Source organism: Camellia sinensis, chromosome 11 (assembly GCF_055761805.1).
Source record: "Camellia sinensis isolate YWXY chromosome 11, ASM5576180v1, whole genome shotgun sequence".
NCBI classification, from domain to species: domain Eukaryota; kingdom Viridiplantae; phylum Streptophyta; class Magnoliopsida; order Ericales; family Theaceae; genus Camellia; species Camellia sinensis.
In genome coordinates, this window is record NC_138971.1 from 154,894,874 (window position 1) to 154,913,608 (window position 18,735).

The window sequence follows — 18,735 nt, forward strand, 5'->3', positions numbered from 1 at the left end:
AAGGTTATCAATTAGAGCTTCATTATGTTTTATCTCATACAGAATCCATGAAAATTTTAAAATTCTAGATTAAATACAAGGTAAAAGGTAAGGACGATAGATTCACTTTTCTTTTTCCTTCCAAAGTGGGGTGTATCTTATCTCTATTAACAACGGACTCCTCTAAAACGTTAAGCTATTAGAGAGGGTGTGACTTAAATATTTAAGGCATCAACATGCAAACATGTGCATGTAAACAGTACTCAGGTAGGTAATGAGATTCAAACACGTGAAACTTCCTACTCTGATACCATGCTAACAACAACTGACTCTAGGAACCTTATAACTGGCTGAAAAAGTTCATATAGGAAGAGCATGCAAGGGCAAGAGAGAAAAAAAGAATGAAAAGAACATAAACAACTTTATAATTGGTTCAAAGTTCAAACTTACTTGCGGAAAAATCACAAAACTATATCCATTAGGAAGTCGGATGACTCAACTGCACATTCAGGGAACATGCCTTTTTCTCCTAATACAGGTACTAATTATTATATAGGAGGAGGAATATAATAAATTAAGTTCATATTTCGTACTTTATTATTTTTAATATATTCAACTATTTTATATATACATCATGCATGAAAATATACAGGCTGAAATCAAAAGCATTGTGCCTCCACGCCTTCAGATTGAGGCAAAAAACTTGACCATTCACCCTCTTAAAACTATATTCATGAGCAAGATGAAAATTTAGCATTTCATTGGGCATTCCTTGCGCATATGAATCAAGACAAAACCATTTGAAGGAATAGATTACCCAGGTTAATGCAATCTGAGCTGATTCTTTAATAACATCACCAAGTTGGCCAGTGAGATGAAGATCACCCTTTCCCGCCATCACTGTAGCCTCGACAAACTGAACTTCCCCACCAAAAGCAGTCCAAACCAACCCGACGGATACCCCAGGAGATGCGACTCGTTCTGCAGTTTCTTTGTCATCATATCTTGGAGGCTGCATTCCAATAACAAAAATTCCAAACCACATATCTGTAAGCCATTACAAGAAACTCAACAGAACAAAAAAGCGTGTGTCAATTTCAAGTGGATTAAGAATTAAATAGAAACTAATAATTGTAACCACTAAGTATAAAAACCGTCCCCAGATAGATCAAGTTGTGATTGAACAAAGTACCCCTGGTTTCCCACAATTATTTCTAATTTGAGCACAAGGGCGACTGACCCAGTGCACAAGGCCCCCGCTAAAGCAAGGTCTGCATCCTGATTAAAAATCTAAAACAAAAGTACTTACCCCTAATACTTTTTCCAGCATAGCTTCATCCACAATAAAAGGCGAGAGAACTCTGAATGCATTTGATATCTCATGATTGCTAACACCCATTGGAATTACTTCCATTTCCACCTCAGTTCCATCAGCAAGTCCACTCTCCAGCAGCGGTGAACCAAGCCGGTGCACATCTTTGCTGAGCGGTACATGATGTTCTTGCTCTGCAACTCTTACAGCTGCTGCACGAGCTAACGCAGCTAAGTTCCTCTCCAGATTCCTAACACCAGCTTCTCTGGTATACCTCTGAATGACAAGTTTCACCATATCCTACCACAACAAAAAGGAATAAACTAATGAAGAATCTTTTATCGCAACAGAAGTAATCGCGTGAGAGACTACGGGAACGGCAGTCAACTGACTTTTTCACCATAGCCCACCATAACAGAAAGCAATATACCAACGAAAAAATTCACAATAAGGTGATTGCAACCAAATTAATCATATGTGAGTAGAACAGTCCAAATTTCACCTCAAAACTTACCAGGTGTCTAAAACAAACCCCAATAGAACATTTCCACGCAGGGAAAAAAAAACACGTACACATTACATATTTCATCCTTCTAGTATAAGAGGAATCATAATCCTACGAATAAAAAGCAAGGGAAAAAATTCCACAAAAATATAAACAGTAAAGAAACAAAACAAAAACTGAAAAAAAACTTCCATCACATCATAGCATGACCTTTCCACCAACAATCAATGGAACTTTTGTCTCAAATTTTTTGCTGACCATATTTGTTATTCCTAGTTGACAATCAATAGAACTTTTGTCTCGTGGCATAACCTATCAACCCTAGTTGTTATTCCATCAAATGTTCATATTTTATCTTTAAACCAGTAAAAGAGAAATCCATTGCAAAAAAAAAGAAGAAGTGGCAGCATGTCAGGATTCTGTTGATATTTCATCAAATTAAGAGGCGGTGCATATGACCATAACATGATACCCAACCTTAAGTACTCAGTACATTGCAGAATCCAAAAAGGCCCCAAAGCATATAAGAGACCGAAAACTTCATCCACAGCATAAGGGACTATAAACTTCATTCCCTAAACATTTGAAAGGTTATCCATGCCTGTTCATATTTGAAGCATGTGAGTTTAACAAAACAACAACAAATGAGGGATTCGACAGTTTTGCATCAAAACTAAATAGCTCATAGCTACTTCAGACACCTGCTAGATAATGTGCAAACTTGTTTCCCTGCATTAATGAAAGGTAATTCTAATACTAAGTAAGAAAACAAGGTTGTTGTGAAGCTTTCAGTTTCCAAACCATGAGACCAAGCATTAGATAATTTTCACCAATTATCTATTATATCATCAAAGAATGACCAACCATTAGCAAGTACTAATAGTTACCAAAATCGTACATTATTGTGTACAAAATCTACAAATGGAAAGCAGGGTAATATGTCAATGGCATATGCTGGGCGCCACGAAGCCAAGATGGAAAAATGCTACAAGTTTGATTCTTCTAGTTATACTTCACCAATATTATAAAACTTAATACCTCAGGAATTTGAAAGAACTCAGAACTCAAGCCATGCTGATCCAGAACTCGTGGGATGAGGTGTCGAATTGCTATTTTAAGCTTTTCTTCAGGTGTATATCCTGGCAGTTCAATGACCTCCATCCTGTCTAACAGTGGTGGAGGAATAGGTTGCACCCTATTTGCAGTCGCCACAAAAACAACCTTCGAAAGGTCAAATGGAACATTTAAATAGCTGGTAACTTCAATTAAGGAATCATTATGGATATGTTACGATTGTACTATAATGAGTACTTCATTCATTGAACATTCACTCGCATTCTTGATTCAATTTAAAATATCTATCAAATCTATAAAAGGAGTACCGGAACATATTGAGATTGATTTTGATATAACAAGAACTTGACATATTCTATATGCTTAAAACCTTGTCCAGATGAGACAACTTCTACTGTAAAGTTATTTCGGGAATCCAACGAAATTCTAACAAGAAAAAAAAAAAAAAAATAGAGTAACATAGGCAGTTGGAAGGACACAGGGAACTGGGGAAAAAAAAAGGTTTAGATACAGATTACCCGACGGAAAAATCAGTAGCCAGATTTAAAGCTTATAGCCCCAGAAACCCAGATCATGGGCCATAACAATGGTTGAGTTGAGAGGCACCAATACCTCATTAAAATGGGGCAAAAAAAAAAAATCAATATTCAGACTCCATCATGTGAATATGCATATGGAAGTGGATTTAAACTTGAACAAAAATTTTACTCTAAAACAAATCTTGAATGGCATAAGTGGAAAATAAGACATATGATGCCCATACATAGAATTAAAAGACACAAAAGAACATACATTTTTAAAAGAGTCACCAATAGTCCAATCCATAACAAAGAGCGACCAATAAGATGATTTTCAGAATCACATCCATAAGAAAAGAGGATACTGATCGTTGAATGTTCTGTTTTGTTCAGGATCAAGAACCTCCAGTAGAGCTGAAGCTGGATCCCCCCTAACATCAGAACCTGTCTTGTCAATCTCATCCAGCAGCATAACTGGGTTGCAAACAGCTACTCTCTAAAATTCACAATACAATAAAATAAAAGAAGGAAGAGTTTTAGTATCCCACCCAAAACATAAAATAAAAGGCTGTTATGCAATCAGCCAGGCCCAATTCCTAAGGAAGTGGTGACCTATGCATTCAATTTCCTGAACATAATAATTTCACTATTATCAAGTAAAATAATACATATATAAATGGCTAAAACCGTTCAAGCATCCAACGAAAGTAAATTTTTACATGCCCTACACAGAAACCATGCTAAAACATAAGGCACCCAATGGGAAAACATACATAGCTATGATAAATTGAGATGATAAATTTAGAGAATATCAAGATTAGGGAATGATTAGACTATCATCCCTTATTTATATTAATAAAGATCAATAATTACAAGGGAGCCCTAAGGCATAGAATAATTACAAAATAATACCCCAAATAAGAATATATTATTCTAACACTCTCCCTCAAGCTAGTAAGAAAATATCTCTCATGCCCAGCTTGCTTAAGATACCATGAAAGGGCTTACTCCCAACTCCCTTGGTGAGAATGTCAGCAAGTTGTTCACCAGACTGCACAAAGGGAGTACATATGGCGCCACTAATGAGTTTCTCCTTAATGAAGTGGCGATCAATCTCAACATGCTTTGTCCTATCATGTTGAACCGGATTATGAGCAATATTGATAGCCGCCTTATTATCACAATATAACCGCATGGAGTCTGTCTGATCAATACCGAGATCACTCAACAATAACTTGATCCATAAGAGCTCACACACCCCTTGTGCCATAGCTCTAAACTCAGCTTCTGCACTTGACCTAGCAACCACATTCTATTTCTTACTCCTCCAGGTAACTACGTTGCCTCCAACAAAGGTGCAATACCCTGAAGTCAATCTCCTATCGATTATTGATCCAGCCCAGTCAGCATCTGTATAGGCTTCCACACGAAGATGATCATACTTTGAAAAATAAAGACCCTTACCAGAAGCAGACTTCAAGTACCTCAAAATTCTCATGACAGCCTCTAAGTGAATCTAATGAGGAACATGCATAAACTGGCTAACCACACTGACTACAACAGCAATATCAGGACGAGAGTGTTATAGGTAAATCAGCTTACCCACTAATCGCTAATAGCTCCCCCTATTAACAGCTGCTCCACTTTCATCATCCCCCAGTTTCTGATTGGGTTCGAGTGGAGTGTCACAGGCCTTGGAGCCAAGCATCCCAGTTTCCTTCAACAGGTCAAGTACATACTTCTTTTGTGAGATAAATATCCCATTCTTGGAGCGAGCAACTTCAATTCCCAGAAAATACTTCAAGCTCCCCAAGTCTTTGATTTCAAACTCACTGGCTAAATATTTCTTCAACAGAGGTATTTCCTCACTATCATCACTTGTAAGAACTATGTCATCTACATAAACATTGAGTGTTGTAGTCTTACCACGTGAGGAATGTTTCACAAACAAGGTATGATCTACCTGACTCTGTTTGAAGCCATATTTAAGCATAGCCTGAGTGAATCTCTCAAACCAAGCCCTTGGAGACTGTTTGAGACCATATAATGTCTTTCGAAGCCTGCATACTTTGCCTTCTGTCTGATGATCCTCAAAACCAGGAGGAATGTCCATGTATACCTCTTCTTCGAGGTCACCATGGAGAAAGGCATTCTTTACATCAAATTGATGAAGTGGCCAGTCTAGATTAGCTGCTAGAGAGAGAAGTACTCTAACTGAATTCATCTTAGCCACTGGTACAAAGGTCTCCTGATAGTCAACGCCATATGTTTGAGTGAACCCTTTTGCCACAAGTCTAGCTTTGTAACGCTCAATAGACCCATCCGCTTTGTGTTTCACAGTATACACCCATTTGCATCCCATAGGTCGTTTACCCGTAGGTAACTCAGTCAATTCCCAAGTGTCATTCTTTCTAAGTGCTTTCATTTCTTCAATCGTGGCAAGTTTCTACTCGGAGGTAGCAAGAACATCCTGAAAATGGGTAGGAATGCTAACAGAGGAAATATTTGACACAAACGTTCTATAAGAGGACGATAAATGAGAGTCGGACACAAAATTAGAGATAAGATGTTGACTACAAGATCTCACACCCTTTCTCTTGGCAATAGGTACATCAAGATCAATGGACTCAAGAGATTCAAAGTTACCTGGGCTCTCATCAGAAGTAGGAGATGGCAGTGGAGGAGCAAAAGTGGTCTCTTGTATCCAGTTAACTTTCTGTCTGTCTTTGTCCCTGACGTAAACTTGCCATTCCCTATCCTTGGTAACATTGGGTTCTGTAGTCCCAGTAGAAGGTGGTAGTGCAAGAACAACTGGTTCCACCATAGGAATCACAGGAATCACTTCACACCAAGGCTCCCCCTGAAGGGAGGACTGTGACACCGAAGAGGATAAGAAATAGGATTGGGACTCAAAGAATGTGACATCCATGGACATAAACCACTTACGAGAAGGAGGGTGGTAACATTTATACCCCTTTTGAGTAGGAGAATACACAAGGAAAACACATTTTAGTAAGCGGGGGTCCAACTTACCACGAGTAGGAGAGTGATTGTGGACAAAACAGACACAGCCAAATATTTTGGAAGGAATAGAAAACAAAGGCTTGGAACCTAGAAGGACTTAAAGAGGAGCTTGTTTTTGCAAGACATGGGTAGGAAGACGACTAATAAGATGGGCAGCTGTGAGAACAGCGTCGCCCCAATAAGAACGAGACACACTCATAGAAAAACACATGCACCAAGCCATGTCAAGAAAATGACGATTCTTGCGTTCCGTCACCCCATTTTTTTGAGGGGTATTGGTGTAAGAGGTTTGATGGATAATGCTATGAGCAAAAAAATATTGCCCTAACCCAGAATCTATGTATTCCCCCCATTATCAGAACGAAAGATTTTGACAATGGCCCCAAATTGAGTACAAAGCATCTTATGAAAATTTCAGAACACAGAGAAAACCTCACTCTTGTCTTTCATGAGATACACCCAAGTAGTATGAGAAAAATCATCAATGAATGTAACAAACCATCGATGACCTTTCACAGACATAACACGAGATGGACCCCAAACATCAGAATGTATTAACGAAAAAGGAACTGAACTTTTATTAAAACTGGAAGCAAAAGAAGCTCTGTGTTGTTTTCCAAGTTGACAAGACTCACAAAGAAACTCGAACACATTATTATTTGCAAAACCAGATGGAAATAAATGTTTAAGTAAATAAAAAGAAGGATGCCCAAGATGCCAATGCCACAGCCATAAATCAACTTGGGTGATAGGACTCGTGGTGGAAGAATGAGCAAGCTTGTCCGGTGGATCCAGGAAGTAAAGACCATTTGCTGCACTACCACTACCAATCGTCCTCCTTGTGACAAGGTTCTGAAAAAGACAATGATCAGAAAAAAACGTCACACTACAATTTAAATCTTGTGTAATACGACTCAAGGATAACAGGTTAACAGAAAATTTGGGAACATGAAGAACAAAAGATAGAGGTATAGTATGAGTGATATGGACTAAACTATTCCCGGAAATAGAAGAAGCAGTACCAGCTGCAATCCTAATTTTGTCCTGATCTGAAGAAGGCTTATAGGCAGAGAAAAGATCAGAAGAGCCAGACATATGATCTGAGGCACCAGAATCAATAATCCAGGGAAAAGACTTATGAAACAGGAAAACACAAGGAGAAGAGGCTAAGTTACCTGAGCGGGCAAACGACGAGAAAGATGTACTAAGAGGAGTAGAAGATCGGCGGTCTAACAAGTGACGTAGAACATCCTCGAGCTCAGGAGTAGTCATGCCAAAGAGACCATCAGAAGGTTGACCAACGAAAGCGGAAGTAGAATCAAGTGTATCAATGGTACTAGATTGATGGGCCCGTGGATGAGAATCCCGTCCTCTAGACTGGCCTGACCAGCCTCCTCTAAAACCAGACCGATCACCTCGACCCTCGGATGGAGTTCCATGAACCTTCCAACATGTCTCACGAGTATGTCGTGATTTTTTATAGTAATCACAAAACACAGATTCCTTGGCGGCAAATGGAGGGATGGGAGTCAGGCAAAGGCCATCTCTAGGAGTAGTCAGTAATGTGGAGCGGTCAGTAGAAACAGGGGACATCATAGTAGACCGGCGACTCTCCTCATTCTGTACATAGGCAAAAGCCTCCTGAAGTGAAGGAAGAGTGTCCATACTCAAAACCCGACTCCGAATCGGATCATACTCCACATTGAGCCCTGCCAAAAACTTGAAGCCCTTTCATGTGCAATGAATTTCCTGCATCCGACTAAATCAGTAGTGCAAACAGGCTTATAGTCCTGCAGGTGATCAAGGCGTTTACAGCCATTGGTGAGGAAGGTAAAGTACTGAAGGACCGTCTGCTCCCCCTGAACAGAGCTCTCCATAGAGCGGCGTAACTCAAATGCCTGAGAGAAATTCCCTTTGTGGGAATAGGTAGTAGCCACAGAATCCCAAACATCCTGGGCAGTCTCCATAGATAAGTAGCCCTCGCCAACGTCTAATACCATCGAATGAATAAGCCAACCCATAATCAAAGAGTTGGTAATCTCCCATTGGTCATAACCCGGGTCAGTGGTGCTGGGTGCCTGTATCCTGCCATCAACATACCCCATCTTCCGTCTGCTCTTCAAAAACATAGTCAAACTCTGCGACCAAGCTAGATAGTTTTGACCATTAAATGGAGAGGTGGTGATTTTAATACTAGGATTGGTGTTATCAGTCATAGTGGTAGGTAGAATGGAACTCTCACTCTTAGGTGTCGACACACTGGTGGAATCTGCCATAGATACTGTACTACCGAACCCTCAACAAAACTAGTACCAATCACAAATCCGAAAGGTGGTGGTGGAAGGGAAAACAAACACAACGACCACTATGACAGTATAAATAACAATTCATACTTTACTATCTTTTTTTTTTTTTTTTTTGACAAGCACTGTTCAACACTGGACCAAGTCAAACATCAACATAGATAGACAAACAAACAAAAAAACAAACAGACAAACGAAACTAGAGAGAGAGAGACGAGGGAAAAAGCCATCAGCAATGTCGCATGAAGCGAACGGACCAGGAGGGCTGTCGGTGGCAGTCGAAGAGGCCAGGAGGGCTGTCAATGGCAGTCGACTAGACCAGGCGACTAGCAGCGATGCTGTTATGGATGAGAAGTCGAAGTCAATCACAGAGAGGATAGTCGCCTAAGAAGCTGCGAGAGACCCAAGTGAGTTTTGAACCCTAGGGAACCAGCAATACCCAGTCGGAAAAAGGGTTTGTCTCCGGCTGGTAGCGGGAGGCTCCGGTGGGTAACAAAACTGCTTGGGGAGATGAGTTTAGGGTTTAGGGTTAGGCTCTAATACCATGATAAATTGAGATGATAAATTTAGAGCATATTAAGATTAAGGAATGATTAGGATATGGATATCATCCCCCATTTATATTAATGAAGATCAATAATTACAAGGGAGCCCTAAGGCATAGGAATTACAAAATAATACCCCAAATAAGAATATATTATCCTAACAAGCTATGTTGTAATTAGACCACGATCAGAGTATTCAAATTGCTACTATTTTAATGCATAAAGTTGCTTTTTCAGTTTTCCAAATAGTCAGATGAACACATTAAAGGAATATGAACAGTGCAAATGCAACTCCACTTCTGAATGTGTCTCGTGGCAGTACAAATGTAACCATGTGGGCCTTCTCAAATTTAGACAACATGTGTCATCATTTGATGTACATCAGGAGGCAGGAACCCACATTTGAATGAATCTCACTCAGAACAATATATACTACACAAGAAAGCATCAATCAGATAATTATAAATCATTGACCATCAACTGACACACACATCTAGGTCACAGTACCCTACACCTTCCCTTTTTGGGTGGTAAGGAAATTACTTGGGCTAACATCTGATTGTCTTTTGATTGATTTGTTTGACACTGCTTGTCCAATTTCATGTCTTTTGGGGTGAGGGAGAGAAATTGTTTTCGCAATTATTTAAAACATGAATGGATTTTGCAACTAGAATCAGTGAGTTCATCCATCCTTGCTCTAAACAAGCCTCCCCCTTGCAAATTGTTGTTTTTGCAAGACGTGTGTATACATGGAGCCAAGCCCCCACATATGACCAATCCAAAATGTTATACATGTCATTCTATGCAAGTGCCTTACGAGCATGGAAGAATTTCCTAATTAAAGATTATAATAAAAGCTTATAATGAAGCAGACATCAAATAATTTAACCGGGATTCTTAAAAAAGAAACTATCATCAAAACCAGTTACAACAACCTTTAATCCATCAATAAGACGCCCTGGCATGCTTCCAATGTATGTCCTCCTATGCCCTCTAATATCAGCCTCATCCTTAACACCACCAAGGGATATGCGTACAAATTTTCTTCCCAGAGCAGCAGCAATAGATGATGCCAAAGATGTTTTTCCAACACCTGGTGGGCCAACGAAGCACAAAACTGGGCCTCTTGCCTCTGGTTTGAGCTGCAATGAACATAATTAAAACTAAATCATACTGAATACAAGAATCAGAACATGACATATTCAAAGAGACAAGAATTAGAGAAGTAATCAACCTTGCGAACTGCTAGATATTCAATTATCCGTTGCTTGACCTTGACTAAACCGTAGTGGTCACTGTCAAGACGCTCTCTTGCAGCCTTTAAGTCCAATTCACATTCTTCATTGGCCTTTTGCCAGGGTAGATCGGCAAGAAGTTCCAGGTAAACACGAGAGCTATTATATCCCGGTTGCTGAGGTTGCATTTTTTTAAGTCTCCTGATAAAAGAATTTTGCAGTAGAAATCAAAAGGAAAGCAACTAGATTCTGAAACTCATTACTCACAAGAGCAATGCTAGAATTTTTGGTAGATTCTTTTGGGGTGTCTAGTATTTTTGTATTCACAATCATGCAGTTGACCAGAACACAGAACTAAAGATTGTAAAAGAGCACGTCTTCAGCAAAACCTCTTACAATGTGAATAATTACCATAAAGACACTGTGGTTCCACGATGAAGAATGATGAATATCTCATAGATCAACAACTAAAAATCAGTTAATTAAAAGCACAAAGATTCAAAAAATATTCACCATTACCAATGTACAGGTCAAGCAATACTCCAAGATCAATAGTAAAGAGAGCTCACTATTGAATTTAGTTGAAGTGGTGAAAAACCAAAGTCACGAGAAGCGTGCACAAGATGTGGTATGACATTGTACCAGTAGCAAAGTTATGAATTACGTAGTTTGTAAACACTCCACTTTCAGATGTTTCTGCACTATGGGACAGTCATTGATGACTTTTTCTTTCTCATGACTTTTTCTTTCTGTGACAAACGTTGGATTATATTATAAAAACTCTCCTTTCAGATACCCATGTAACAAGATTTTTCGTTCACACATTCAAACTTATTCACATTGCACAGATGTGCAATGCCTGTGTCATGCGTCAACACAACACGGGTCAACCCAATTGCCTGCCTTCATGAGTATTCTCATATTTTATTAGTTTTGACTTGAAGAAGTTCTATACAACTAAAAGTGTATTTGTTAAAGCACAAACTATATATGATAATTGATAAGTAGGAAACTTCTCCTTATCAACAGTTTGCCAGAATCAGAGACTTCTTCACACACACACCTATTAAATTCCTGTTTAACAAAAATCTTTCTGCATTAGTGTGCAGTACATGAAGTTCATAATGCATTTCAGTCACAGAACTTATGTTTAGATGCATTACTTTCTTCACTATTGTTTTGTAAGGTTATTCCGCTTGCATACACCAAAATTAATAAATAGTTAAGAGTATGATGTTCAAACATGCGGACAAATGTATACATAAACAGAAATCAAAATCCTTGTTCCATTGTCTAAGGAGCATTGCTATGTGTTCATGTCAAGATGTAAAACTTGAGCCCCCCTCCACAAATCATCAGTAGCTATAAACCTAATGTAACATCTTGCTAAATCAAAGTATGGTAATAATCAATAATTTTATCTGCCACGTGAAAGGTCTATCCGAACAGTCCTAGTAAGATCGTTAAACTAAGTTACAGCGTGTACAACATAGTATACCTCAATTCCCTCTGTGCATGCTTCCAAATATCTGGGGGCATTCCTGCACTTTGCATTTTTCTTTCCAGGGCAGCCACATCATCCTCATCATCATCATTGTCCCCAAGCTCCTCTTTTATAGCTCTCATCTGAAAAATGCTCGGAAAAGAGTAAACAAAGAAGAAATATAATTCAGACAGGCCTAAAATAAAGTAATGCCACATATATTGAAACAGTTAAATATATGTTCTCCAACCAGTAAAACAAACCAAATATTTTCTAAATATCCAGTTTGCGAAGCCATTGAATCATATGGATAATGGTATATTAAATTAAACTGGGTTATTCATTCAGAATTATAAATAGTACATGGAGTAAATAAAGATTCTTAAATTGACTTGTTAAGAAGAAGAAGAAGAAGAGGTCTACTAAAAAACTACAGAGCACAGAGCGACAATGCGTATCAGCTAGGACAGATGGCCCAGCTAAATTTCCCTTTAAAGATTGATAATTGTTTAAGAAACAAAGATAAGTCTTAAGAGCATCCAGAAAGATGTCAGTACAACTCCATTAGAAATCAGTAGCCTATAGAGATGCAGATGGGGAAGATCTCAGTTTTGAATACTTTAACAAGATATGAAAAATTCAAGATAAAGTTTTGGCTTTGTAATGAGAATGCAATATTTTCTTAATGCATGAAAGGCTTCAGAACTTAGGAGTCTGTCATGAGAATTGTGGTTCACATGCATATTCCAATCGGTGGAGGTGTGAGCCTCAAGAGATATGAACTGATAACAGAGCACGTCGCATACTTTAATAACTAAAACTTGCACCGCTGAAGAACAATTTCTAGCTGATGTTAGAAAGCAAACCTGCTGCCGAAGAAAAAATTCCTTCTGTGTCTTTGACAACTGTCCCTCAACCTTTTGTGTAATCTTCTCTGCTACACGAATTGACTGTTTGAAGTAAAAAGTCATTAGCACAACTCATGACACCACAAAGCCTAGAAGGAATGGATAAGAAAAAATAAAAATAGATACACATGTCCATAGTTAAATTCATAGATAACCTGCAAATGCCTGTCAACTAACTCAGTAGCTTTTGAAAGCCTAACTTTAACATCAACAGAATCTAGCATAGAGAGCTGCTCCTCAAAGCTCATCTCAAAGCTAGCAACAAAAATATCCGCCAATTTGTGCACCGGAACCGTCTCCAAAAGAACTTTTGTCCTCCCACTAGTTTTTTGTTTCTATGATAAGGAATAAACAATAAGACGCTGATGAGAATGACACTTTGAATAAATCACACAAAAACATAAGTACATAAAAATTTCAAATTAATCAAAATAATATCATGATGCTTCATTGGCATAATCACTGTCATCATCGTTATTGCGAAACAATGTTTCCCCATACCAAGTTATGGACTGTCAATGCAGTTCCTTTAGCAATCTCACAAATGGTAAGCCCGCACAATGGAAAGAAGTATTCCCAAGTAATATGTTAATCAAGTACAATGAGGTTTAATTTTAAGCAACCAATGGCATTATCAAGATTCTTAACTTCCAACTTAGGCAGACATTGCTTGTCCACGAAGTCGCACAATTTTCCAGAAGTCCAGCTAACTTAACATTCATATAATTGTTTCAATTTGACAACCACCAGTTCCAGAAATGGGACAATTGCATGGAAGGCTCTTTTTACAGCCATGGTAAAATTCTACAAAATCACACTGGATGGTAATTTGAAAACAGTGTCTTTAGAAGAAAAAAAAAAACATAAAATAGAAAGATTTTCCACAACTGAAAAATTGACATATCAAAAGAAAGAATTTCAACCACAGAACTGGCTGGATTCCACTGTGAACTCAGTAGCACTGACCTTCGGAGGCAAAATTAATTCAGTAGACACAAAATAACCGCAAGAATTATTACTGTATTTCAAATTCAAAGGTTATATAAAATAAAGCTGAGCATTAGATGAGATATTATAAACTCAATAAAAAGCCACTTAAAATTAAATAAATAAATAAATAATTGACTTAGTAATTGTGCACTGAGTCTGAAACAGTGGTTGGTAAGAAAAATTTCAATTTGGAGCAGGACTATATTGCATAACTTAACAAATATCCTAATGAAGAACATTTAGATCCATGTAAAACTAAATCCATTAACTGTCAAAACAGCGAACAGAAAACAAGCAGTTGGACCAACTAGAGAGAACCACACATGCCAAGAGAGAGAGAGTTTAAATGATGGTAGTAGCAAAGAGGTTTCCACAGGAGCCGGGGAGGGGGAAAGAATATTGTCCCACATTTTACCTGCTCAAGAAGGGAGATAAGCTCCATAGCAGTAGCTTTAAACTGGCGTGACAACACTATGAAATCTGGGTCTTGCTCAACTTGCTCCATCTCTAATTAGATTAGAAAAATTATAGCAAATCAGCATCTTGTCAGACCAGGACTTAAAGCTACTTCTATACATGCAACATGTCCTTAATAATATTTTTACAAGCACCACACTAATTTTAAAAAAGTCACAAGCCTGGTCCAGCAGAACATGGGCAAGGACAGGGAATTTTTTTTAGTAAATTCTTGATCCAGAGGATTTGACAGGCAGGAGTGCCTATGGTTTTTATCAGTGTGGATTGTCGCTCCTAAGGATTTTCCGCATATATCGTTGTGTCATTCTTGTTTTATTTATTATTATGATATTGTGTGGATGGAATATGCATGATTAATATATTGGAATTGGCAAACAGAATTGGAATGAATAATAGAATTGTTTAATCCACACCTTGGTAATTAGTTTCAAGTTTTTGGCCTATTCACCCCCCTCTAAGAACAATCGTGTGTGCCTCCACCTTTTGAGATTTATTAAATTTGAAATTTTCAATATAAATTTTATATTAGATCAAAAGAAAAATGGGGGGGGGGGGACTAAAAATATTTTTCACTGAGTATTTTCAGTCTTCAGTGATAAGTCAAGTCTCTCTGGCTTAAAATTACGAGCATTGTTCAGGTTTCTGTGGTAGATGATTATTCATTATCAAATGCATTTAATTGGAAAACCACTAAACGTGTGTGAAGTGCTTAACTGCATTGTCAAGCAGGCATCTAATCAAGTTTGTGTCTCATAGACCATCTTGGCAGGATTCAATGAACCAGAAACTTGAACACACCTACTCTGTGAAGAGCACATTCCACTTGTGTGTTAAAAGCAACATTAAACTATTAATTGTAACATCTTGACACTAAAAGTACTCAAATGCTATGTGCCACTTTCACCCAGAAATTAGAATATTCAATCTAACATCACTGCCTGTTGATTGAAAATGGCAATTAAGTGTGGACCAAATGTATCTCTAATAGAAAGATTGTAGGTGATGACTTACCAGATTTTGTCATATCAACAGGAGCAACCCGTGCAGTATAATACGTTCCTCTTGTGCTAAGCTCCTGTACACTGAATCTGCACAGACCTTCTAGGACAACTATGTATGTGACCCTTCCACTTGGTTTCTCCACTCCTCTTGACAAATGTAAAGCTCGAGCTGCAACTCCCCTGAAAGAGTAAATCTAGCATAATCCATCATGCATATTTAATAAACCAACATCTGAAAAAGACACCACTAAGACAACATTAACCACATGCAGCCAAATGGAATGAAAAGCAACACCACAAACGATTAACCACATGCAGAAAAAAAAAAAGGGGGGGGGGGGAAGAAGAAGAAGACGAAGTGGCTTTTACTAGATGCAAAACCAGACACCACCAAGGATGCCTCATCAGTTTATACCTGTTATGCCAGTGAATGATTTCCTGCTGATTTTTCCCATCAAGCTTGTGAGGATCTGATGTACCAACTTGAATTTTCGAGCTTCCCTCCCCGGAATCAGTCCCTACACCTAGAACGACAATAAAATTTTGTTCCCTGTCTTAGATACCATCAAGTATGCATTGCGAACTCAAAACTTATTAATCAGTACTAATACACAAAGTTAAATCATGATCACCTGGTGATAACATGGGACCCACTGATGTTGTCTCTGCAGCATCCCTAACTGGCAGAATCCCAATTAACCCCTTCTCTTCCCTCTGCCATAATTCTTGCTCCACCAGTTTCACACTGCATAAAGAACACTGTTTTACATGATTTTGAATCAAACAACAGATAAATACCGTAAGTTAATGAATCTGTTTGTGTGTGTGTTTCAAGCAACTGTAGCATTAGGATAATCTGTAAGCTCCCACGCACAGATCCTGATCAGCCAGCCAAAAAGATAAACACCCTGTTCCAGCTACAATGGATCCAAGAGAGACAGAAAGATATTGTATACCTGCACTCAACTTCAGAGGAATAAAAGAAATCTCTCTTTGCACCTAAAAACTCCACCCTATGGAAACAAGGCCACAGCCAAAAAGAAAACAATTTCCTTCGAGTTGTAAATTCACAAATAGGGTGGAAATTGAAAGGCACTTTATAAGTGGCTCTGATAAAGAATCATGCCTCCAGTCAATTCTACTTCATGTCTGACTAGATAAGTCACAAGGCATATCCTTCTTCAGGCCTAGGTTACCTAATCAAGGAGACCTCCCACAATTAAGACAAAGGAGATGCAGTTAACAAGTCACAGAACCGCAAAGTCAGCAATAGGAAAAAGCAAGTAAACCCCGAGCATATGCCGAGCATTGTAAGGTTGTAAGTGTTGAACATGGGTACTTGATTTATTTTGAAGAATCCATATACCAAGTTCTTCTTTTATACTCTTTGAGAGAGGTTTGTTAGGTCTACTTTGAGTGTGAGTGCTGAAATAGGTTCCTTTGGTAGCTCATACTGCTCAGGATGTTGAGTATAAGATCTTGCATATGCATCTTGTAAGTATACTTGATCTTTGGTACTAGTGGATGCATTCGGTTTGCGATTTTTTCCGCATTGGGTTTTCCCCGTTAAAATCTTGTCTCTCATGTGATTGCTCTTTATTTATTCTACTCATTTTAATTAGATAATTAAATTGGGACTTATTAAATCTTACACAGTGAAAGATTCATGTTTAGTTGATTAAATTGAAGAATTACCATAGGCTACTCGCGCACCCTCACTGAAAACTCATTTTTCAAACCCACCTCATAAGTTCTCCCATTTTATCTTCAACCACGTCTAACTTTCCATGAATACATTCATTTCTTAGTCTATCTATACTCATTATTAAACATGTTTCTCAACCACCTAGCATCCTATGTCATTTAACATAATTGACCTCAAAATAGTCCTACAGAACTTTCCCTTTAAGTTTTTATGAGTGTATAAGACTCCCAAAGCACTTTTTTAATTTCATCTATCCCACTCTGTATATGGGCCACAAACTCTTCAATCTCAACTTTCTTAAAATAAATCATCCATGTTTTTAAAAATGATCACTCTTAAGTATCTCCAAACCATCAAGTTTCACTTTATCCTCTTTTCTTCTTTATATGGCTTTTAAGGGCATTGTTGATAGAAAGATAAAGCTCTCCCATGTTTCTAACTTCTATAATGTTTCATTTTCAAGTTGTTTACTACATAGAATCTGGGTTTTGTTTCTAAATTCAAGTTTTTAGCACTATGAAAGTTTCAAACATTTGAGCTAGAATTGAATTGATCCATGATTGAGCTCCTCTTCGGACAAATTATGATTGGATTTCAATCTCCAATTCTGCTTGCCAATTAGACCCTAAAACCAAAAGGTATACCAGAACTAGCTAAACTTATTCTAGTTTTCCAATTAATCACCCAAACCAAGCAATTTCAATAAGGAATTAAAGCCAGATTACAATCCACTCAAGCTATCAGAAAAAGTCAGATTTTTTTAGGGGAAAAACTGAGAGAAAATATTGGGCTTTCCAAGAAAAGTGGAGAGAAAGTGTACCTGCTGGGTGAGGTGCATCGAATCCGAATAATTGCACCAGGCAACAAAACCTTGTTCCTGAATGGAAGAATTGCTAGTCGACTCGGTAGCTCCACCGATTCCGCCATGGCTTCGCAACTCCGAGATCACAGAGAGAGAGAGAGCAATAGCTATGAAGATGAATTCTAGAGAGATAAACTGTATATGTATATTATATATATATATATATATATAATAGGAGAGAGAAAGAATAAGAAGAAGAAGGAGAGGTGCAAGTTCAGTCAGACGCAACTGAAGGTCGGCTTTGGTTTTTTCTATTTTCTCATTATCAAAATTATTTTATTGGGACATTTATACAAAATTCTTAATTTATAAGTTTATATCTTATTAAATTCTAACTCAGATTTTTTAAGACTTTTAATTCTTATTAAATTTAGTCTTGAAGTAATGATTATTTCTTATTTATGATTAAATATAAAAATATATAATGATTTGACATTTTTTTAATTTTTAAAACTTTAAAATTTTAAAATTTTAACTTTCAAATTAAAAAATTTTAAAAAAAATTATATAAAAAAAACAAACTAATATTTTTATTTTGAAAAAATTGAATTATTTTTTTGTGCAAAAGTGAAAATTTTATGTCTATAAAAGAGTATGATGATAGAACATTAGTGTGCAAAATTTAAAAATAAAAAAATTGATAATGTTCTCAATTTTAAAATTGAAAAAAATTGATAATTTTCTTGGCCTTATTGGATAGTTGAATCAAACCAATAAGTAGAAGAGCAAAAACGTTTAACCCCATGTTCTGTTTTTTTATCAGTTAGTGAAATAATTATTTGGAATATTACTATACAAAATTGATAATATTCAT

General features: G+C 37.5%; 1 protein-coding gene across 2 annotated transcripts in view; it reads right to left on the reverse strand.

Moving 5' to 3' along the window:
• The window catches only part of LOC114280954 (lon protease homolog 2, peroxisomal), a 30,705-nt gene extending 12,498 nt beyond the window's left edge, over positions 1-18,207 (reverse strand). Inside the window, exons 1-14 of one of the 2 annotated variants that reach the window (XM_028223362.2) lie at positions 17,880-18,207; positions 15,987-16,099; positions 15,770-15,878; positions 15,365-15,534; positions 14,292-14,383; positions 13,042-13,221; positions 12,845-12,928; positions 11,994-12,121; positions 10,495-10,696; positions 10,196-10,402; positions 3,754-3,884; positions 2,835-3,048; positions 1,289-1,591; positions 797-991 (exon numbers count right to left, since the gene is read on the reverse strand). In XM_028223362.2, coding sequence (XP_028079163.2) covers positions 797-991; positions 1,289-1,591; positions 2,835-3,048; positions 3,754-3,884; positions 10,196-10,402; positions 10,495-10,696; positions 11,994-12,121; positions 12,845-12,928; positions 13,042-13,221; positions 14,292-14,383; positions 15,365-15,534; positions 15,770-15,878; positions 15,987-16,099; positions 17,880-17,986 — 2,235 coding nt within the window. In that variant the 5' untranslated portion in view covers positions 17,987-18,207. Of the gene's footprint in view, positions 1-796; positions 992-1,288; positions 1,592-2,834; positions 3,049-3,753; positions 3,885-10,195; positions 10,403-10,494; positions 10,697-11,993; positions 12,122-12,844; positions 12,929-13,041; positions 13,222-14,291; positions 14,384-15,364; positions 15,535-15,769; positions 15,879-15,986; positions 16,114-17,879 lie in introns of both variants that reach the window. The other variant, XM_028223363.2, reaches the window with a different exon arrangement.
• Between the last annotated feature and the right edge of the window lie 528 nt (positions 18,208-18,735).